The sequence below is a fragment of the Coregonus clupeaformis genome, chromosome 13, assembly GCF_020615455.1.
Source record: "Coregonus clupeaformis isolate EN_2021a chromosome 13, ASM2061545v1, whole genome shotgun sequence".
Taxonomy (NCBI): Eukaryota; Metazoa; Chordata; class Actinopteri; order Salmoniformes; family Salmonidae; genus Coregonus; species Coregonus clupeaformis.
Window position 1 is genome coordinate 19,069,749 of NC_059204.1, and position 22,691 is coordinate 19,092,439.

Sequence of the window (22,691 nt, forward strand, 5' to 3'; positions counted from 1 at the left end):
ATATTCTTCCCTACTATGGGTCATATTAGCGGGCTATCCCGGATTCTAAAAAGTAAAAACACTTTTTAGAATCCATTAAATTAGGTTTTTAAAATAACAGTAAAAATATACGATTAATTACCTTTGACGAAGGGAAAGGACATCATAATATCTTCTTATAGTTTTAGTTACAGCGCAATAAAAATGGTCATTACCGCCACCAACGTATACGGGGTGTAATAACAGCCGTGGTTAATGCTTTTTGCCTACTCGGAAATTACGATATGAAACGTTGATTTGAACCTTCTAACCAACTAGTGGATCAGGCGGCGCCCCACTGTCTGATTCATATCGCGTGATTTCTGATGATTGTTCTCGATTATATCGACTGATTGGTTCTGTATCGAGTGATTGAGAAACGCGTGACATTGATCAACCAATGGTGTGTTAGATACCACCTACAGACGTTTGATTGACCCCCCATCCCCCATCATATTGGCGGAAGAAATACAGAAATAAATTAATTTTATTTTAAATAAATAATTAAATACTGGTATATGTAGAGAACATTAATTCATTTTATTCCGTATTTTTTATTTCCTTGCTAATTTATTTAAATATGTGTGGCTTATCTGTCATTTATATGTAAATGTATTTAGAATTATGGCAGGTTTGATTCTCCATAGTTTTGAACGCAGCATAATTAGCCGCAAAGGTTGTGGTAACGTTAGCAGGATCCATCCTCTTTGGCAACCGGGTAAAACCTTTGTATATTTTCTACAAACAAATGGTTTGTCAAAATAACTAATTTGAGGCGTTTCTGAGCTAGCTTGGCCAATGAGAAAACAATGATAACCTTTGGTCGGGAAAGCCAGAAAGGGGTGTGTGAGTGTGCTGTAGCGTAGTTCACTAATTTACCTACTAGCCGTGGGGCTGCTAACAAGTTTGGAAATAATTTGGACAGGGTAGTTTTACACACCTTGCTGTAGTTTCATTTGTAAACAGTTTGTCGTAAAAAAAAAAAAAAAGGCTATGTATATGTTGTAAGATCGCTTACCTTGCATGTTTGTTTGCTTGCTTGCTCTACCTGTATGAAATATGCATTCCATAGCGAACACATCACATTTCACCCCCCTCAAAAAGTTCGCCATGCTTTTATTGAGTCACGTGATCGAAGAAAATGGCTTCTTGAAGCGAGTTCTGTCAAATGTGTTGCTAAAACTCCGGTAAAAGTAGAAATTCTAGATACCTGAAACTGAATGCTAGTATTAATATTGGACTGAAGGATTTGTAACTTCAATCTCAGAAATCGTTATGCATAAGTAACCATTCTACTTTCGGTTTTTCGTGATTCTCAGGAAGATGGGTGGGCAGCAGACCTCAACTGTCGTAACTTAAGATAGCTAATGTAAGCTAACTAACAAATCTGTCTCGACATAAGCACCAAAGTCAACCGAACAACATGCCTCCTCGGAAAAAGCGAGAGAACAGAGACACCGATGATGGTCCCAGGAAACGACGACGAGCAGATGATCAGGAAGAGGGCAGAGTTGTCATCTCAGACAGCGACGAGGTAACCAGTTGATCTAACGTTACTGTAGTTAGCTAGCTGGTAACACACTGACTAGCTAGCGAACTACCTTCACACACTAGACGCAGAACTACCGAGCTAGCTATATTTTTGTGTAAAGTGACCTTTCATTCAATCTTAGCTATAACATAAAGACTATATGGTATACTTGATAACTGAAGCAGAGAGACTGCTAGGCCGGTAGTTATCAAGCATAGTATACAGTCTTTATATTATAGATAAGATTTAATTATATGTCATCTCTCTTCTAACCCAGGATGAAGACTTCAGACCAACATCATCATCATCAAGAGAGGAGCGCAGACAGGAGAAGGAGAGTAAAACACGATCAAACGGTATACTGTCCAACATATGTCTCCTTATTTGTAGCTAATTAGACTAATCATTTTCATGTAGCACATCACTCGAATGCAACTATTGAAGCACTGCTAGATGGAACTTTAATCTACTGTACTGAAACTGTCCCTTCTCTTCTCAGAGATGACGGAGGAGAAGATGCTGGACCTGGCCATGAGGCTAAGTAAACAGGAGGCCAGTAGCGCTGCTCTCAGGCAACAACAGGAGGAGGAGGCCATGAGGAAGGCCATTGCTGAAAGCCTCTACGTAAGTGAAGATAATACTGACAGAAATAAAATGTCGCCTGGAGATTTCCTCTAGCACAGACCTCGCTATTATTTCAGATCAAACCAACCATTTGTATTGCATTCTATCTATTCCTGTGATACATGAGTGTTGCTGTATCCCTCCAGGCAGACAGCCCTACTCATCCCCACTCAGAATCTCTGCTCGGGGCAGGGAGCCCTACCCAACAATGTCAAAATTACCCTCCAGAGGGAGAGAGCAGCATACGTAAGCTCTCCTACCCAAACCATGGTGTGGCTGACAGACAGGGAGCCCGCGGAGGAGGTGTTAGTGTAGGGATGGCTCCCTCAGACAGGAGGGGGAAGAAGGAGGGAAGCCCATTACGAGATATGCCTGACCTGTCTCAGACCCAGAAGGTCTACTCCCAGTCCTCCCCCCTCAGCCAAGCTTCCACCTCTGTGCCTCTCCCTTCCTCACAGGTCAGTGGTGCACACACACAGACCTATGTCATTATTGATCTGTCATTGCCTGTTCAACCCTAGCTGTTGCTATGCATTTCTTCAGGGGCTTCTATGGGCCCAGATCTAACTAACTACGCTTATACCTTAAGACTTAAATAATGTATGTGTTAAGTTCTGGTGACAGCAGGGTAGAAGAACCAACTACATACTTATATCTAAATGTGTTTTTAACATAACAATGTTAGCAAAACTCTTCACTCATCACAGGCTAAGAATGCATGCCAGATCAGTTCTTACGATGTTTTTATGATAACATCTTCTATGCCATTTTAAGGAGGAGGGGTCTTCTCAGAGGAACCTTTTCGGAGACCGCACAGCCAAAGCAATAGAATCTCAGGACTACAACAACTCCACAAAGAGTGACTCCCAGTCCCAACTCAGGATCAAGTCCCCTGTGTTCCCTTCCACTACGGCCCTCCAAGCCAGCAAACCTGTCCTGTGCCTGGAGAAGCTTAGCCAGAACCTCCTTGTAGACTGTCAGGCCTCTGGGTTCTTACTAAAGGGTCATCCCAGCTTAACGCTTACCACAAAGTCCCAGAAATCTCAGTCTTATCAGCCCAAGAGCCCCACATTCTCCAATACCCCTGTGTTCTCCAGAACAGAGAGAGGTGCAGGTGAGGAACCAGGCCAAGGGAGTCCCTCCTTTCCTAAACACGGCATGTTCTCTAATAGTGATTCAGGAGAGGAAGAAAAAGAGGCCAGTCCCACCGTTCCAAAAAGCCTGCTCATTTTCAAGACTGATAGAGGAAAGGCAGAGAAACAAGGGAGTCCAACTTCTCCTAAAAGCACCATGTTCTCTAAGACTGAGACCTTCACTGGAAGTCCAGTCTTTCCCAGAACTGATCAGATAAGGGACCAGGGTCCACAGAGCGCTGTTGAACATGTCTCTACAACAGGAGACTATGAGGATGGAGATATAGAGGATCCTCCAGAGTGTTCAAGTCATAGGGTCCCTGCTGTGAAGAGCAGGGATGGCTCAGTGTGCCTGCTACCACGCCCCAGAACAACCCTGTCCCTAAACAAGAGATTTGTGCCTATAAGGAAGACAGCTGGAGTTTCAGACAAAGTTGTTGACCAAAAGGAACGTGAGGGTGAATCCTCGCAGAGAACTGTAAACAGGATTAGCACGCCTGCAAAGTTGGGTATGGTGTTTTCCTATTGTTTTAACAACTGTCATACATACAAAGCAATGTTACGATCATACATTGAGTTTGAATGAGAACAAGTAATACAATTATGGCAGATTCAAATGGCCTCTCTGCCTGCCCTTTGGCTTTTTATGTTCAGATTCTATGTATGTATTGACATGATTGTTCTCTTTAGTTGCAGAAGAAGACCTTCATTCAGAAGAACTTACGTTGGCTTTGGAGACTCAGCCAATGCAGGAGTTAACCAGTAATATGGCGCTACGCTGGTCAGATGATGACGAAGAGGAAAATGGTCCTGCAAAGGTGAAGCCAGGGAACTACAAGAATGTCTATCACCAGTACTGTTATATAGCTTTTGGCCTCACCTGAAACCTAATTTACTGTGTATTGTGAAAACATCTCTTTCTCTCTCTCTCTTACAGTCAGCTCACTCGCCCAGCCCAGTCTTCCCACAGGAGAATGACCTCGCTCAGCCAAGCAACCAGGGTCTCTCCCCAAACACCCACCATTGTTCCCCCCCACACAGGCACAGCCCCTGCCTCGTCCCCAAGAAACGCATTCACACCGCCGAAGATGCTGCGTGCGAGGAGGTGGAGAGCCAGTCCAAGTGCATCCGGAAGAAGTTCACCTTCAAGGGCATGTATGGAGCCCCCCCTCCCTGTCTCCCCAGACAGGTTGCAGGTAGAGGGAGCCAGGATAAGGCCAAAGCCGGAAGCCCCTCTTCCCACCAGGCCCAGTGCTCCTCCAGCCGCCTCTCTCCCCCCACAGACGGCCAGGGTGATGGGGGAGTGGTGCGCTACTACTGGGGGGTGCCTTTCTGTCCGCGGGGGCAGAACCCAGACGCCTACACGCAGGTGATCCTTCTTGGTCTGATGTAGTTTTCATTCATTTTTTTTCTCACACAGACATTCTCTGGATTATGAGTCAATGTGGGTAACTGACATCTGGGAACACAAAAGGGGGGGATATGAAAACTGTGTGCTATTGTATTGTGTAAGAAAAGTTCCATCCATTATTTTGTAATATTTCATTGATCTGATGTCATGACTTCTAACTGTAAGTGTGTAACTAATAGAAATTACGTGATTTTCCTTACAGGTGATCCTGTCCCAGCTGGAGGTGTATGAGAAGAGCCTGAAGGAGGCCCAGAGGGGTTTGCTGAGGAAGGCAGGCTGGGGGGAGCCAGTCCTCCCTGGGCCCCCAGAGAGACCCTTCTCCAGGAGGGGACGCCCCGAGAGACACAGGGCCTCACGACTCCTGGAAGAGGAGGAGAGAGGGGAAAAACGTCAGGAAGAGCTAGTGGAGGTGGTAGAGGATGATGAAGAGGAGGGAGAGAAGAGGGAGAGACGGCGGTCACGGAGGGGGGCAGAAGGGAGAGGGAGGAGAGGAAGACAGGAATGGAAGGACTGCCAGGCACTGTTTGTGTCCTCTCCTGAACAAGAGGAAGTGTGTATTGCTTAATATTTAGAAATGCCTATTATAGCCTACGAAAATACATAAATGTATTGCGCCAATCTGCCTGTGTTAATATTTATTTATTTTTCTTTAGAAGTATCAATCATATCAAAGGCTGTGATGGTGCTACAGTACTTAGTAGAAGTTCCTTGTTACACTATCTAACCACCAGATGGTGCTATCAAATACTTACAATCCCAATGTGTTAATATAATACGGGATAAAAACAGTGTCTCTCTTTTTGGGATAGACACATTTTATTATGTGGAAAGGTCAATCCACTTGATGTTTTTCCCCCAGCAAATTATTTCTTTGTTTTGTCTTCCCATAGAAATCTCCCTCACCTGTATTTCATGCAGATTCCAGTCAGCTAATTCAACTTCGAAGGTAAGGGAGGCGCAAACTGCTAAATCATACAGTATGGACCTAGATTGTCTTTAATCTCAATGATACAAGTGTTTTAATTGTGCACAAGAATGAAAAAATGTATAAAGAATTCAGAGTTGATTTCTCCTTTCCAGGAGACTTAGTCTTAGAAGAGAAGAGAAAAGACTGGCAGAAACACAACTGCCTGACTTACCGGAGGAGAGGGAGGAAGACGAGAAGGAAGAAAAGAGGGATGATGAAGAGGATGGAGAGAAGAGGGAGGAGGAGGAAGAAGAGGTGGATGTCGGAGGCTTAGAAGTTCAAGGTATAAGAAATTACGTTTCATTATGTAATTATTCCATAAACCAGTAGGTATATACAGTGGGGGAAAAAAGTATTTAGTCAGCCACCAATTGTGCAAGTTCTCCCACTTAAAAAGATGAGAGGCCTGTAATTTTCATCATAGGTACACGTCAACTATGACACAAAATGAGAATTCTTTTTCCAGAAAATCACATTGTAGGATTTTTTATGAATTTATTTGCAAATTATGGTGGAAAATAAGTATTTGGTCAATAACAAAAGTTTCTCAATACTTTGTTATATACCCTTTGTTGGCAATGACACAGGTCAAACGTTTCCTGTAAGTCTTCACAAGGTTTTCACACACTGTTGCTGGTATTTTGGCCCATTCCTCCATGCAGATCTCCTCTAGAGCAGTGATGTTTTGGGGCTGTCGCTGGGCAACACGGACTTTCAACTCCCTCCAAAGATTTTCTATGGGGTTGAGATCTGGAGACTGGCTAGGCCACTCCAGGACCTTGAAATGCTTCTTACGAAGCCACTCCTTCGTTGCCCGGGCGGTGTGTTTGGGATCATTGTCATGCTGAAAGACCCAGCCACGTTTCGTCTTCAATGCCCTTGATGATGGAAGGAGGTTTTCACTCAAAATCTCACGATACATGGCCCCATTCATTCTTTCCTTTACACGGATCAGTCGTCCTGGTCCCTTTGCAGAAAAACAGCCCCAAAGCATGATGTTTCCACCCCCATGCTTCACATTAGGTATGGTGTTCTTTGGATGCAACTCAGCATTCTTTGTCCTCCAAACACGACGAGTTGAGTTTTTACCAAAATGTTATATTTTGGTTTCATCTGACCATATGACATTCTCCCAATCCTCTTCTGGATCATCCAAATGCACTCTAGCAAACTTCAGATTGGCCTGGACATGTACTGGCTTAAGCAGGGGGACACGTCTGGCACTGCAGGATTTGAGTCCCTGGCGGCGTAGTGTGTTACTGATGGTAGGCTTTGTTACTTTGGTCCCAGCTCTCTGCAGGTCATTCACTAGGTCCCCCCGTGTGGTTCTGGAATTTTTGCTCACCGTTCTTGTGATCATTTTGACCCCACGGGGTGAGATCTTGCGTGGAGCCCCAGATCGAGGGAGATTATCAGTGGTCTTGTATGTCTTCCATTTCCTAATAATTGCTCCCACAGTTAATTTCTTCAAACCAAGCTGCTTACCTATTGCAGATTCAGTCTTCCCAGCCTGGTGCAGGTCTACAATTTTGTTTCTGGTGTCTTTTGACAGCTCTTTGGTCTTGGCCACAGTGGAGTTTGGAGTGTGACTGTTTGAGGTTGTGGACAGGTGTCTTTTATACTGATAACAAGTTCAAACAGGTGCCATTAATACAGGTAACGAGTGGAGGACAGAGGAGCCTCTTAAAGAAGAAGTTACAGGTCTGTGAGAGCCAGAAATCTTGCTTGTTTGTAGGTGACCAAATACTTATTTTCCACCATAATTTGCAAATAAATTCATTAAAAATCCTACAATGTGATTTTCTGGATTTTTTTTCCTCAATTTGTCTGTCATAGTTGACGTGTACCTATGATGAAAATTACAGGCCTCTCTCATCTTTTTAAGTGGGAGAACTTTCACAATTGGTGGCTGACTAAATACTTTTTTCCCCACTGTATGGTTCCATTTAGAACGTAATACTAAATGTTGTGAGCTTCATATGTAGCTGTAATTGTCATGCCACTACTTCTCCTTGTTGTTTCTGATGGCAGAGACCCAACTCAGTGACGACAGCACTCAAGACCTCATGGTCACCAGCCCTGAACAGGTTAGTCACTTCAGCACTACCAAAGACACTCATACACAGAGCATTCGAACTACGGTTCTGATTGATTCTCCTTATTTTACCCAACACCTAGAAATAATGGGTGTGTACATAGAATTGTGAGGTTATGGTTTAACATTTACATTTTAGTCATTTAGCACAGTGGTTCCCAAACTGTGGTGCACGCCCCGGGGACGGCAGGGTGGGCGATGGGGTCCCCCCCCTCCAAAAATAAAACTGTCCGGTTTTCAACTTACTCTTGAAAGTTGTAATAGTAGAATCAAATGCACAAGGTGCAATTTCGAAATTGGGTAGTTCATCATCAGTTTCTCTTGTCATGTCAGTCATTGCATACCTTAGAGAGCTATTTATAACTTGTCAGAAATGTCCAGATCAACTAGCCCATGTCAGCTAGTGTTTTTTTTCTAGGTTTGTTAGCCTATAGATTTTGTTGTTATGTTTAAGTCACTCAAATATCACATGAATAGACATTAGACATGGCAAAATGTGTGGAATTGCAGGAAATAAGCTTTAAACCTGCAAAATGTCCTCTCCGCCAACAACAGGGGTGTGAACAGTTTGCGTCATGAACAGTGCTTGTACCCATAGAAATATGGGGCGCGGGATGTTCCCAAATGCAGGAAGAGGGGCCTGAGTGAAAAGGTTTGGGAACCCCTGATTTAGCAGACACTCTTATCCAGAGCGACTTATGTCTATGATGGTTGTGTTGTCTATGGTTTGATTTGGTAACCCATAGCCCCAGCCAGAGAGCCAGTCCCTGCCTCGGATCCAGACCTTTCTTTCATCACCCCGTACTCTGGAACAGCGTGAAGAGGGGATGTTGGTGGTTGGAGAGGAGGAGGAGGGGCGGAGGAGTGGCCCTGTGGTGATCCCTGCTGTAGGAGAGGATGTTAGGATGGAGGAGGAGGGGGATATCCCAGAGCCTGCCTTCCCTCAGAGCCCCAGCCCCAGCATGGACTGTCCCATGTGCATGCATCCCTTCTGCCTGACGGAGATTGAGATGCACGCTGCCTACTGTGACGGTACCACCGATATCATGGAGGAGGAAATGGCAGAGAGCCACTTGCAGGGTGATATGATTTTCCTCTTGTAGGACAATACATCTGATTCTGAGTAGACACAGCACAGCAGACCAGCATGCTGAAAATTATTAACTTGTCAATGTCACCAAATTGTACAGTACCCACCAATATGGTATTTTATACACCTACAGGACTGATGTACATACAGTAAAACAGTACTGTTGATATGTAGTTTCAGTCAAGGCTCGTAGAAAGAGGACCAGAAGGGGAGAAATCATTGGAGAGGAGCAGCCCAGCTCTTCTGGCGCTGGCAAGTAGGTATGACAGCATTTACCTTGGTCTAGCAGCACGTCTTACTCAGGGGTTACTTTGGGATTTTGTTGTGAGTTCCATCTACTGTGTGTCCCATCCTAAGGTGGTGAAAGTAAATTCCCCTTACTCCCCCTTCCTATAATACCTATACATGTTAACAAATGTGAATTCATGGAAGAGAAGCAACTGATGTTCATACCTTTTCTACATGTGTGTTGTCTTGTTTCTATATGGTAGTTGTCTTGTTTCTACAGGTAGCTTAGTGGGTAAAAGCGTTGTGCCAGTAACCGAAAGGTCGCTGGTTCTAATCCCCGAGCCGACTAGGTGAAAAAATCTGTCGATGTGCCCTTGAGCAAGGCACTTAACCCTAATTGCTCCTGTAAGTCGCTCTGGATAAGAGCGTCTGCTAAATGACTAAAATGTAATGTAATGTCTTCACAGCAGGGTGGTACAGGGAGAGAAGTGCTTCCTGTGTCAGCAGCTGTTTCCTCTCAAGGACCATGAGAAGCATGTAGAGGACTGCTTCAGGGACCAAGAGGTCTCCAAGGCTGCACCCAGAGACGGACAGGTACTCCAGGTTAGCAGTACTACACACACTAGTAGTTTTTTCTTCTTCTTCCTGGCACTGATTCTGTGGATAGCGGCTATTTCAACGAAGGGTCTACTTGCAATGACAGTGATATGTGGTTGTTTGTCTTACTAAACTTGGTTGAAAGCACTTCAAGTTGCTCCGGATAAGAGTGACTGCTAAATGACCATAGCTCTTCTGATCTTTCTTCTCTCTGTGTGACGATCTTCCAGAGTGGAGACTTGCTGAGTGCTCTGGACCAGACAGAGCATAGAGATTCAGGTACTGTACTCTTACTTTCTGTGATTGGATTGTTTTACACTTTCCAAATGCCTCTTTCCACCATGTTTGAATGGGAGAAAAAGAGAGCCAATGTTTTCACTCTACTTGGTCTCTTTCTAGGGACTGGTGAGGCCGAACCATGTGATACTACCTTCAATAACCAACAAAGGTAAGCAAAACAACAGGAAATAGTGATGGATTTTTTTGGGGAAACTCCATTTGACTGTTAATGTAGTACCCACCCACGGTGACATAGATTGTGCCACGTCTGGGATAGGGAGGGGAGTCTGATAAGCGGACACTAGTTGTCTGTCAAGGATATACCCTGATAGTTAGTTCTCTGAAGCATTATAGCAAGTCTATTACATGCTTATAAGACTTCATAATTGTCCATAGTGGACTAAGGCTGTTAGTATACCCCTATTTAAGTAGTTATTCATTTGCAATTTTCTGCTGGTTTAATAGTTCATAAACACATGACATTTTTCTGTTCTGAGTTTAGTACTGGTCTACGCTTGATTGGGGGCTCCAATCAGAAACGCAAATGTTCACTCCGTTGCATAATGTTTTCCTACGGTCTACCCCAATGAACATGACCCTGCTCTGGTTAACCTTGTGACTTTTATTCCAGTAGCCTGATTGATGATCTGGACACAGCAGAATCTGGGGGAAGTGGAGACTTCGCCACCCCAGGTTTCAGAGTGAGCACCTCGCCCATCCAATCCTTCACCCCTGTCTCAGAAGCCACAGACTGCCTTATCGACTTCAAACGCCAATGCTCTTCCTCTACCTCCTCTTCCTGCTCCAGGCCCAGCCAAAGAGGGAGATTAAAACGATAGTTTACTACAAAATGTAAAATACTGTCAACCACTTTTTTTTTATACCACTGCATATCTTTTCTTTGTATTGTTTGTTACACAGATTTGAATGATAATGTGTGTTATTAATATGGTATTAAATTATACTGAGATACCTTTTGATCTACTTTCTTTGGGAGACATGTTTGTTGGATAGGTTACTATGTTGATGTGTAGTGGATGTCATGAGGTATAAGTGTAGTTCTAAACTATTTCTCGCAGGAATACATATAGAAATCTATGCAAGAGTCGGTTCACCTTTGCATACCAACCAAAAGAATGCACACATCAGTGACCAAACAGTCACAGCGACCCAAACCGTCCCCATTGTACAGTACTGGGTTGTATTTAGGAGGGGGGAGAGCTATCAAGTTACACCAGCCCTCTTCATCAGTGCCACTGTGGCTGTATGATTGTGATAGAAATGCAGTGCTACCAGTGTAAACAATGATTGCAAGAGGACTGATTGTCAATTGCAGGTAAGCATTTCTTCTATTTATTTCCAGTTATTTTGTAGTGAATTTAGGTATACTCTGTCAAGTTCATTTCGGTTATATTTTTGTTTTATGGTATATCAAGTGTATATGGTAGGGCTATTTACACCTGATGTTGCATGGAGTATTTCCTTCCAAAGTATACTGGAAATGTGTACATTCTTCTGCCAACACTACAAGCATATCAAGTTTTAATAAGTGATTACATCCATGGAATGTGTTATAGAAGTACAGTTAACACTGCTATTAGCATCTAAGCTCTCTGTCATCTGTGTACCATTCCAGTGAGCCTATATCCACCCAGCTGAGCAGCAAGATGGCCGAACTCAGCCAGGATGCCTCAGACCCAGTCAGCATATACATATCCGCAGACACCTTCCACATGGTACACCTGCTGTGTGTGACCTTATAGCTGCATTGCGTCCTTCCTTCCTCTGCAGGGGAAAATTGTCTCCCAGCCTTTCCGTCTCCGAGGAGGACGAGGACCTAGGAGAGGTGTCATCTCACCTGCAGAAAGACCTGAATAAAAGACTGGGCAAAGACACCAAAAGGCTCCTCTTAAGATGCTTCCCACCTTTGTGAGGACCACACCTAATGGAACAGGTATGTTATGACAGGACATGCTCATCAATGGTCTCGATGTGGTCCAGCTAAAGCGTCTTATCTGGACTGAATTTTGTACTCTAGGAAAGTCGAAACTACTCTGGTTGTCTTCAACAGAGACTGGTGACTTCCTTGCACTAGACTTGGGAGGGACTAACCTACGTGTCCTCTGTGAAGTTAGGAGAGGGGGATCAGCAGCACGAAAGACGTTTACCCCGTCCATGAGGAGGTCAATACATCTGGAAAGGTAGGCGTTAACGTGTGAGTGTTAACCCACTGTCACGGATGCCGCCGAGGCTGCTCCTCCTCCTTGCTCGGGCAGGCTTCGGCGTTCGTCATCCCCGGAGTACTAGCTACTGCCGCTCGATGTTTCGATGTTTGTCTTGTATTGTCTAGTTGGTACACCTGTTTCGTATTCTGTATTGATTATGTACCATATAAGTTCCCTTGTTTTATGTTTGCCTTTGTATGTTATTGTCCGCGTCTCTTGTATGTATGTTCGGCATTGACCATCTTGTTTATTACGCACTCCGCGTACATTGCTCCTCTTGTGTTTGGAGGCTTTTGTTTTGTGCGTATTTTACTTTGGAAAGTAAAGTAGTTGTTACTGATCCTCTGTGTCCTGCGCCTGACTTCACCGCCGCATACACCTCAGCATTGACAGAATAACACACCACCCATGGAGTCAGCAGGAGCAGCGGCGGTGACCGAGTCACTGGAGGATCGGGTCAGCAGCCAGGACGCCATGATCCATAGACTCGGCTCCGCCATGCAAGACGTGATGGACACCCTGCGCCGATGGGAAAGAGGAGGCTTGCCCACACCTCCTCCTACATTACCCCCACCATCGGCCAGCCCCATCGTACCATCTCCGGAGTCCAGTGGGATTCGGCTCTGGCTCCCGAGGGCATATGATGGCACCGCAGCCGGGTGTCAGGGTTTCCTACTTCAAGTGGAACTCTACCTGGCAACAATACACCCGGCGCCCTCGGGATACGAGAGCGTTTCCGCCCTCATCTCCTGTCTATCCGGCAAGGCTTTGGAGTGGGCCAATGCCGAATGGAGGGAATAGACGCCGCCACCATCAGCTACGCAGAGTTCTCCCGCCGCTTCAGGGCTGTTTTCGATCATCCCCCAGAGGGTAAAGCGGCGGGGAGCGTCTGTTCCACCTCCGACAGGGGAAGAGGAGCGCACAAGAGTTCGCCCTGGACTTCCGGACTCTAGCGGCGGATGCGGGGGTGGAATGAGAGGGCCCTCATCGACCACTATCGGTGCAGCCTGCGAGAGGGACGTTCGGCGAGAGTTGGCCTGCAGGGACACCAATCTAAACTTCGATCAGTTGGTGGACATGTCGATCCGTCTGGATACCCTGCTGGCTACCCGCGGACGTCCGGAGTTGGGGCCGTCCATTCCATCCCCCAGCACCTCCGAGCCGAGCCCTATGGAGCTCGGGGGTGCTGGCGCTAGAGAGAGGAGGAGAGAGATCCGGAGGGAGGCCGTCCTCTGCACCAACTGTGGCCGTAGAGGACACACTGCGGTTCTGTGCTGGGGAGGGTCTCCAGGGGATCGAGGCAACAGGTCACGCACTGGGGAGTCATTCCAGGTGAGTAGGCGCCCAACTCACCCAGAGCTCTCTGTTGTTCACCTGTGTATACAAGTAGTATTTCCCCAGGTTGCATCTCATTCCCAGCATAAGGTGCTAGTCGATTCAGGCGCAGCTTGGGATTTTATTGATTGTAATTTTTGTGTTAAGTTAGGGATTCCCCTCCTACCAGTAGATGTGCCCTTTCCTATTCATGCCCTAGATAGCCGTCCGTTGGGATCTGGGTTGATTAGGGAGGTCACAGCGCCACTAAAGATGAGGACGCAGGGGGGTCATGAGGAGATCATTCAGTTGTATCTGATCGACTCTCCTGCGTATCCCGTGGTGCTGGGACTTCCTTGGTTAATCTCCCATGACCCCACCATTTCGTGGCAACAGAGGGCTATCAAGGAGTGGTCTGACCAGTGTGTCGGGCGGTGTCTAGGTGTTTCCGTAGGGGCGACCACAGTGGAAAGTCCGAACCAAATGCCCGCACTGCACATTCCTCCTGAGTATGATGATTTGGCACTCGTGTTCAGTAAGACGAGGGCGACAAGATTGCCACCTCATAGACAGGGGGATTGTGCGATAGACCTCCAGGCAGGTGCTGCACTTCCGCATAGTCATGTGTATCCTCTGTCTCAAGAGGAGACGGCGGCTATGGAGACATACATAGCCGAGTCTCTGAGACAGGGATACATACGGCCCTCCACTTCTCCTGTGTCCTCAAGTTTATTTTTTGTGAAGAAGAAGGATGGAGGGTTGCGCCCGTGTATTGATTACCGTAGTCTCAATCAGATCACTGTTAAATACAGTTATCCTCTCCCTCTGATTGCGAGTATGACGGAATCATTACACGGAGCGCGTTTCTTCACAAAACTGGATCTCAGGAGCGCCTACAACTTGGTGCGCATTAGGGAGGGAGATGAATGGAAGACAGCATTTAGTACCACCTCGGGTCACTATGAGTATCTCGTCATGCCATACGGGTTAATGAATGCTCCTTCAGTCTTCCAATCCTTTGTGGACGAGATCTTCCGGGATTTGCATGGGCAGGGTGTAGTGGTGTATATTGACGACATTCTAGTTTACTCTTCTACACGAGCCGAGCATGTAGCCCTGGTGCGTCGAGTGTTGGGTAGGCTGTTGGAGCATGACTTGTATGTCAAGGCAGAAAAAAGTCTGTTTTACCAGGAGTCCATCTCCTTCCTGGGCCATCGGTTGTCCGCGTCAGGGGTGGAGATGGAGATTGACCGCGTTTCAGCCGTGCGTAATTGGCAGGCTCCAACCACGGTTAAGGAGGTGCAGCGGTTTTTGGGTTTTGCCAATTACTACCGGAGGTTTATCCGGGGTTTTGGACAGGTAGCAGCTCCCATCACCTCCCTGCTGAAGGGGGGCCCGGTGCGTTTGCAGTGGTCGGCTGAGGCGGACAGGGCGTTTGGACAACTGAAGGACCTGTTCACCTCGGTTCCGGTGCTGGCGCATCCGGACCCCGCTTTAGCGTTCCAGGTGGAGGTGGACGCATCAGAGGCCGGTATTGGGGCTGTACTGTCGCAACGCTCAGGCACGCCTCCTAAACTCCGGCCCTGCGCTTTTTACTCGAAGAAGCTCAGCCCTGCGGAACGTAATTATGACGTGGGGGACAGGGAGCTGCTAGCTGTGGATCAAGCCCTAAAGGTGTGGAGGCATTGGCTTGAGGGGGCTCAACACCCTTTTCTCATTCTGACTGACCATCGTAACCTGGAGTACATCCGGGCAGCTAGGAGACTGAACCCTCGTCAGGCTAGGTGGGCCATGTTTCTGGCCCGGTTTGTTTTTAAGGTCACTTACATCCCAGGGTCCCAGAACGTTAAGGCAGACGCCCTGTCCCGGCGATATGACACAGAGGAGAGGTCCATTGAGCCCACTCCCATACTGCCGGAGTCTTGTCTGGTGGCACCGGTGGTGTGGGAGGTCGATGCGGAAATCGAGCGGGCGTTACGTACCGACCCTACTCCTCCAGAGTGTCCAGCGGGGCGGACGTACGTTCCGCTCGAGATTCGTGATCGTCTCATTTATTGGGCTCATACGTCACCCTCCTCTGGACATCCTGGTATTGGCCGGACAGTGCACTGCCTTAGTGAAAAGTACTGGTGGCCAACATTGGCTAAGGACGTGAGGGTTTATGTCTCCTCCTGCTCGGTGTGCGCTCAGTGTAAGGCGCCTTGACACCTGCCCAGGGGGAAGTTACAACCCCTACCCGTTCCACAACGGCCGTGGTCTCACCTATCGGTAGACTTTGTCACGGACTTTCCCCCTTCCCAGGGGAATACCACTATTCTGGTCGTTGTGGATCGGTTCTCTAAGGCCTGTCGCCTTATCCCAATGCCGGGTCTCCCTACTGCCCTACAGACTGCTGAGGCTTTGTTTACCCACGTCTTCCGGCACTACGGGGTACCCGAGGATATAGTGTCTGATCGGGGTCCCCAATTCACCTCTAGAGTCTGGAGGGTGTTCATGGAATGCTTGGGGGTCTCGGTTAGCCTTACCTCGGGTTTCCACCCTGAGAGTAATGGGCAGGTGGAGAGGGTGAACCAGGATGTGGGTAGGTTTCTGAGATCTTATTGCCAGGACCGGCAGGAGGAGTGGTCGGGGTATATCCCCTGGGCAGAGATCGCCCAGAACTCCCTTCGCCATTCCTCTACGAATCTGACTCCTTTCCAGTGTGTGTTGGGGTATCAGCTGGTTCTGGCACCATGGCATCAGAGCCAGATCGAGGCTCCAGCGGTGGATGAGTGGTTTCGGCGCTCGGAGGAGACATGGAACGCTGCGCATGTACATCTGCAGCGGGCTATCCGTAGGCAGAAGGCGAGCGCCGATCTCCACCGCAGTGAGGGTCCTGTGTACGCACCTGGAGATCGAGTCTGGCTCTCGACTCGAAACCTGCCCCTTCGCCTGCCCTGCCGGAAGCTGGGTCGGCGGTTTGTGGGGCCATTTAAAGTCCTGAGGAGATTGAACGAGGTATGTTACAGGTTACAACTGCCTAATGATTATCACATTAACCCCTCGTTCCATGTGTCTCTCCTCAGGCCGGTGGTAGCTGGTCCACTCCAGGACAATGAGATACGGGAGACTCCTCCGCCCCCACTGGACATCGAGGGGGTCCATCGTGGATTCGAGACGTCGGATGGGGGGTCTGCAGTATCTCGTGGAGTGGGAGGGGTACGGTCCGGAGGAACGGTGCTGGGTGCCTAGGAGGGACATTTTAGATCCCTCCCTCCTGACGGAGTTCCACCGGAGTCATCCCACGCGCCCTCCTGGCCGTCCCCGAGGCCGGGGTCGGCACACGGCTGGAGCCGCGCGTCAAGGGGGGGGTACTGTCACGGATGCCGCCGAGGCTGCTCCTTCTCCTTGCTCGGGCAGGCTTCGGCGTTCGTCGTTCCCGGAGTACTGGCTACTGCCGCTCGATATTTCGATGTTTGTCTTGTATTGTCTAGTTGGTACACCTGTTTCGTATTCTGTATTGATTATGTACCATATAAGTTCCCTTGTTTTATGTTTGCCTTTGTGTGTTATTGTCCGCGTCTCTTGTATGTATGTTCGGCATTGACCATCTTGTTTATTACGCACTCCGCGTACATTGCTCCTCTTGTGTTTGGAGGCTTTTGTTTTGTGCGTATTTTACTTTGGAAAGTAAAGTAGTCGTTACTGATCCTCTGTGTCCTGCGCCTGACTTCACCGCCGCATACACCTCAGCATTGACACCCACGGTGTTAAATTTAACACTTTCTTAGTGTGTGAATGTGACCCACCGAAATAGTGTTAAACTAACACTTTTCAAAGTGTTCACAAACTAACACCCTCAGAGTGTTGGGTCCATAACACCGTGGGTGTTGCAAATTCCGACTTAAATTAACACTTAGTAGTTTTACAGTAATTCATGGAGTGTTGTTTTAGCATTGTAGGGTGTAGAGCGTTATTTGCATATTTCCCAGCATGCATTTCAAGTGAATGTTAGTGATACCTACCCATGACTGTGTTTGTTAGTAACAGAGACATGGTTTCTACAGTCAATAACTTCCAGTCCTGAAACCTTCACCAAGTGACTGCCTGAGTGAAAATTCTTTACATTTACATCATTTAGCAGACGCTCTTATCCAGAGCGACTTACAAATTGGTGCATTCAATTTATGATAGCCAGTGGGACAACCACTTTTTTTTATGGGGGGTGGGGGAAGAAGGATTACTTTATACTATTCCAGGTATTCCTTAAAGAGGTAGGGTTTCAAGTGTCTCCGGAAGGTGGTCAGTGACTCCACTGTCCTGGCGTCGTGGGGGAGCTTGTTCCACCATTGGGGTGCCAGAGCAGCGAATAGCTTTGACTGGGCTGAGCGGGAACTGTGCTTACGTAGAGGTAGGGGAGCTAGCAGGCCAGAGGTGGATGAACGTAGTGCCCTCGTTTGGGTATAGGGTCTGATCACAGCCTGAAGGTAAGGAGGTGCCGTTCCCCTCACAGCTCCGTAGGCAAGTACCATTGTCTTGTAGTAGATGCGAGCCTCAACTGGAAGCCAGTGGAGTGTGCGGAGGAGCGGGATGACATGAGAGAACTTGGGAAGGTTGAACACCAGACGGGCTGCAGCGTTCTGGATAAGTTGTAGGGGTTTAATGGCACAGGCAGGGAGCCCAGCCAACAGCGAGATGCAGTAATCCAGACGGGAGATGACAAGTGCCTGGATTAGGACCTGTGCCGCTTTCTGTGTAAGGTAGGGTCGTACTCTGCGAATGTTGTAGAGCATGAACCTGCAGGATCGGGTCACTGCTTTGATGTTAGCGGAGAACGACAGGGTGTTGTCCAGGGTCACGCCAAGGTTCTTTGCACTCTGGGAGGAGGACACAATGGAGTTGTCAACCGTGATGGCGAGATCATGGAGCGGGCAGTCCTTCCCCGGGAGGAAGAGCAGCTCCGTCTTGCCGAGGTTCAGCTTGAGGTGGTGATCCGACATCCACACTGATATGTCTGCCAGACATGCAGAGATGCGATTCGCCACCTGGTTATCAGAAGGGGGAAAGGAGAAAATTAATTGTGGGTCGTCTGCGTAGCAATGCTAGGAGAAACCATGTGAGGATATGACAGAGCCAAGTGACTTGGTGTATAGAGAGAATAGGAGAGGGCCTAGAACTGAGCCCTGGGGGACACCAGTGGTGAGAGCATGTGGTGCGGAGACAGATTCTCGCCACGCCACCTAGTAGGAGCGACCTGTCAGGTAGGACGCAATCCAAGAGTGAGCAGCGCTGGAGATGCCCAACTCGGAGAGGGTGGAGAGGAGGATCTGATGGTTCACAGTATCAAAGGCAGCGGATGGGTCTAGGAGGATAAGAGCAGAGGAGAGAGAGTTAGCTTTACCAGTGCGGAGAGCCTCCGTGACACAGAGAAGAGCAGTCTCAGTTGAATGACCAGTCTTGAAACCTGACTGGTTTGGATCAAGAAGGTCATTCTGAGAGAGATAGCAGGAGAGTTGGCTAGAGACGGCACGCTCAAGAGTTTTGGAGAGAAAAGAAAGAAGGGATACTGGTCTGTAGTTGTTGACATCGGAGGGATCGAGTGTAGGTTTTTTGAGGAGGGGTGCAACTCTCGCTCTCTTGAAGACGGAAGGGACATGTCCAGCGGTCAAGGATTAGTTGATTAGCGAGGTGAGGTAAGGGAGAAGGTCTCCGGAAATGGTCTGGAGAAGAGAGGAGGGGATAGGGTCAAGCGGGCAGGTTGTTGGGCGGCCGGCCGTCGCAAGATTTCATCTAGAGAGAGAGGGGAGAAAGAAGTCAAAGCATAGGGTAGGGCAGTGTGAGCAGGACCAGCAGTGTCATTTGACTTAAAAAATGAGGATCGGATGTCGTCAACCTTCTTTTCAAAATGGTTGACGAAGTCATCCACAGAGAGGGAGGGGGGAGGAGGAGAAGGATTCAGCAGGGAGGAGAAGGTGGCAAAGAGCTTCCTAGGGTTAGAGGCAGAGGCTTGAAATTTAGAGTGGTAGAAAGTGGCTTTAGCAGCGGAAACAGAGGAAGAGAATGTAGAGAGGAGGGTGTGAAAACACTTTAATTTTTTAGTGAACTATTTATGTAGATATATTACACATTTCATAAGGCTAGTTATGGCCTAGTTTTCCCCAACATTGTGGTCTGGTGATCCTGGCTCATGGGCCATATCAAATCTGCAAGTCACAATATGCTGGCTTGTGAAGTGATTTGTAATTCCTATTTTAATCCAGCCAGAGGGAGGATATTCAACAATTGGAACTTTTTATCACCCACAACCAGCATTCAGAATGACTGCTATGGTAAAGTACTAGCTAATGAAGACTACCTAAACCATCTAAACTGGAACAACCATCTCAGTAATGGATGCAATACATCTAACCACTTACAGATTGGATTAGTTTCGATTTTAAAAAATGTATTTATCTCTGTGTAGTACTATTCTAAAAATCAACCTGCAACAAAGCATGCTGGGAAATGTGTTGAGGCCCCTCCCTCCCACATCTTTTTCACTAAGTTAACGGAAATTAACTCAACACAGTCGAGTACACTTGATTTATTCACCGCAGGTGCAGTCAATTTCAATCCCACTGGTGTTAACTCTACTAGAATAACACTCAGATATAACACTCACAACACTTTTACCTCCACACTGTGATTTTAACACATGCAAATTTTAACTCCGAGAGAGACCTCTGGAAAATTACTGTAGTTAGTGTGAGAGCAGAGATCGTCACAGAAAAAGAAACAGTGAGTTCATCCACGTTCCTCGCAAAACCATGAGCAGCCATGAGCTCAGATGCAGAGGCTGTGCCAGCTTTTATCCCTTCCTCCAGAAGAACTAGGGCCGGGATGATACCAGTATCACAATATTTTTTTCCCATGGCAAAAATGAAAACACAAAGCAGACCACACTATTTGGTCCTTTCAAAAACCTGCTGCAGATAAAATATTGTGTGCTATAGCTTGGAAAACAAAATACATTTGACTCTGGATGACAACATAATGTTTGTTTCCGACATTAGGGCTGTTTTCCTAAAGGTCAATCTGCTTTGCGTTTTGTTTGCTTTCCACGATACTAACGAGTATCCCGACCCTAGAAGGAATGAGTGACAGTAAAAAACTGCAGGGAGGAATGTTGAAACTTGTCGAAGGTATTTCAACAGGGCGGAACGTTGAGGGCATGCCAGTACTCTGCCAGGCAGGCCCCGAACGAGGAAAAGGGAAACATTTTAGAGGAACTGTTGTCTATCTCCAGAGGTCTATAATTTTTATGGCTAACTTGTGTTGAACCCAAACAATAACAGCTCCTTTCCTGTGGAACTTTTTTGCCTGTTTTCTGACCTGTAGTTCAGTTTACACCCACTAATAAAGTCGTCAATTAGTCTGTGTTTCAAGTCAAAGTTTCATCTAACCTTTATTCATCCAGGTTTCATTTAGGTCAAATATATTTAGCAAGGGAGACCTAATTGAACCTGGATGAATGATATGAGGTACCGGAACAAAAAGCGAGCCCGAGAGGGAGGGGAGGGGTGACCTGGGGGGCTCTGAGGTACTGGAACGGGTGAAAATAAATCATCTTTATAGCAAAGCATTGCATGCATTATCATCGCTTTTGCATACTGGCATAGAGCAGTAGAGTAGAGGCGCTTGCAGAAGTTGCACACATGGGGGGGAAAAGTTTGTAGCCTAGGGTCTGGGAAAATGTTGGCCTTGTATAATTGCATGAAATGTGTTTATAAATCATTTTAGATGACAGAAGACCTTTGCAGATAATTTTTTTTAATACCTCATAAATTATTGAAATGACAGCCTACTTTGACACTGAGAATCTGAGATCAATAAAAATGGCCTTGTCTGGAATCCATCAATAGCCTAGGTGTGTGGAGACACACATATAGTACAATATGAGGAGGAAATTATAGTCCTAAAAAAAGCTTTCCAGTTTCACTAACTCGCCCAATGATGCGCAGCTCACTTACTGGTGATGGCTGATGCCCTTGTGTCAAAAGCCTCTCTCTCTTGTTTTACTTTGTAAAACAATGCTGTTTGCTCAGTAGGCCTATTTAGAAGTTAATAACATACTGTATTTGGTAGCCTACAGGCAGATTAGTCTTCTCTTTTCAGCAGGAGCCATTTGCTTTCCAATCTGTGGTTTCCCGCGATTGTATTTGAAATATTGCGCAAGGCCTGTTTTGGCTGCATGCTGTTTGTCCACTGACAGATTTGCCACGCATTCCCGACTATAGGCATGCCTTGTGATTGGGCTACACACAATCCACAGCTAGGCTATTTTTTAAAATAAGCTATTGATCCTCTGTGGCTTAATTATAGGGGTACTCCTGGTGTAGTCTTCTGAATTATTTAATTTCTTTCTGAACAGACAGCAGTCATTCTATGTCTTTGGCAAATGTATTTCAATGTATCAGGGGTGCTGCGGCACCTCCAGCACCCTTCCTGTGGACAGGAAGATTTGCGGCATCTGCGCCATACCCCAGGATATTATGCTGGGGCCGGGAGAGCAGGTGTATGTTTTTGTTTTTTCAGGGGTTATTTCACCTTTATTTAACCAGATAAGCCAGTTGAGAACAAGTTCTCATTTACAACTGCGACCTGGCCAAGATAAAGCAAAGCAGTGCGGTAAAAACAACAACAACACAGTTGGGGGGGCATGGGCAAGTTGCAGCGGAGGGTGCAGAGCTGGTGGCCGGGGTAGGGGTAGCCAGGTGGAAAGCATGGCCAGCCGTAGCAAAATGCTTATTGAAATTCTCGATTATCGTAGGTTTATCGGTGGTGACACTGTTTCCTAGCCTCAGTGCAGTGGGTAGCTGGGAGGAGGTGCTCTTATTCTCTTATGGACTTTACAGTGTCCCAAAACTTTTTGGAGTTAGTGCTACAGGATGCACATTTCTGTTTGAAAAAGCTAGCCTTTGCTTTCCTAACTGATTGTATATTGGTTCCTGACTTCCCTGAAAAGTTGCATATCGCGGGGGCTGTTCGATGCTAATGCAGTACGCCACAGGATGTTTTTGTGCTGGTCAAGGGCAGTCAAGTCTGGGGTGAACCAGGGGCTATATCTGTTCTTAGTTCTGAATTTTTTGAATGGGGCATGCTTATTTAAGATGGAGAGGAAAGCACTTTTGAAGAACATCCAGGCATCCTCTACTGACGGA

General features: G+C 47.0%; 1 protein-coding gene across 4 annotated transcripts; it reads left to right on the forward strand.

Annotated features, from left to right (window-relative positions):
• The first annotated feature begins 1,040 nt into the window (after positions 1 to 1,040).
• On the forward strand, positions 1,041 to 10,947 carry LOC121579402 (BRCA1-A complex subunit RAP80). Of its 4 annotated transcripts, XM_041893978.2 has the most exons (18): positions 1,041 to 1,205; positions 1,338 to 1,552; positions 1,827 to 1,905; positions 2,049 to 2,173; positions 2,320 to 2,631; positions 2,948 to 3,815; positions 3,997 to 4,124; positions 4,244 to 4,675; positions 4,920 to 5,267; positions 5,608 to 5,663; positions 5,798 to 5,967; positions 7,716 to 7,771; positions 8,526 to 8,859; positions 9,044 to 9,125; positions 9,565 to 9,700; positions 9,925 to 9,973; positions 10,094 to 10,142; positions 10,605 to 10,947. In XM_041893978.2, exons 2-18 carry the CDS (start codon positions 1,442 to 1,444, stop codon positions 10,810 to 10,812), a joined length of 3,543 nt encoding a protein of 1,180 aa, XP_041749912.2. In that variant the 5' UTR covers positions 1,041 to 1,205; positions 1,338 to 1,441; the 3' UTR covers positions 10,813 to 10,947. The 4 variants fall into 4 exon arrangements, with proteins under 4 accessions (XP_041749912.2, XP_045080215.1, XP_045080216.1 ...); XM_045224280.1 differs by having other exon boundaries at positions 1,041 to 1,552; positions 10,608 to 10,947; XM_045224281.1 differs by having other exon boundaries at positions 1,041 to 1,552; positions 9,565 to 9,691.
• The last annotated feature ends 11,744 nt before the right edge of the window (positions 10,948 to 22,691 follow it).

Excerpts from the sequence above, each read along its gene's own strand:
- LOC121579402 (XM_041893978.2), top strand. The coding sequence starts at position 1,442 with ATGCCTCCTCGGAAAAAGCGAGAGAACAGAGACACCGATGATGGTCCC. Across the intron at positions 5,268-5,607 it reads CCTCTCCTGAACAAGAGGAA|AAATCTCCCTCACCTGTATT; the intron begins GTGTGTATTGCT and ends GTCTTCCCATAG. Across the intron at positions 5,968-7,715 it reads CGGAGGCTTAGAAGTTCAAG|AGACCCAACTCAGTGACGAC; the intron begins GTATAAGAAATT and ends TTCTGATGGCAG.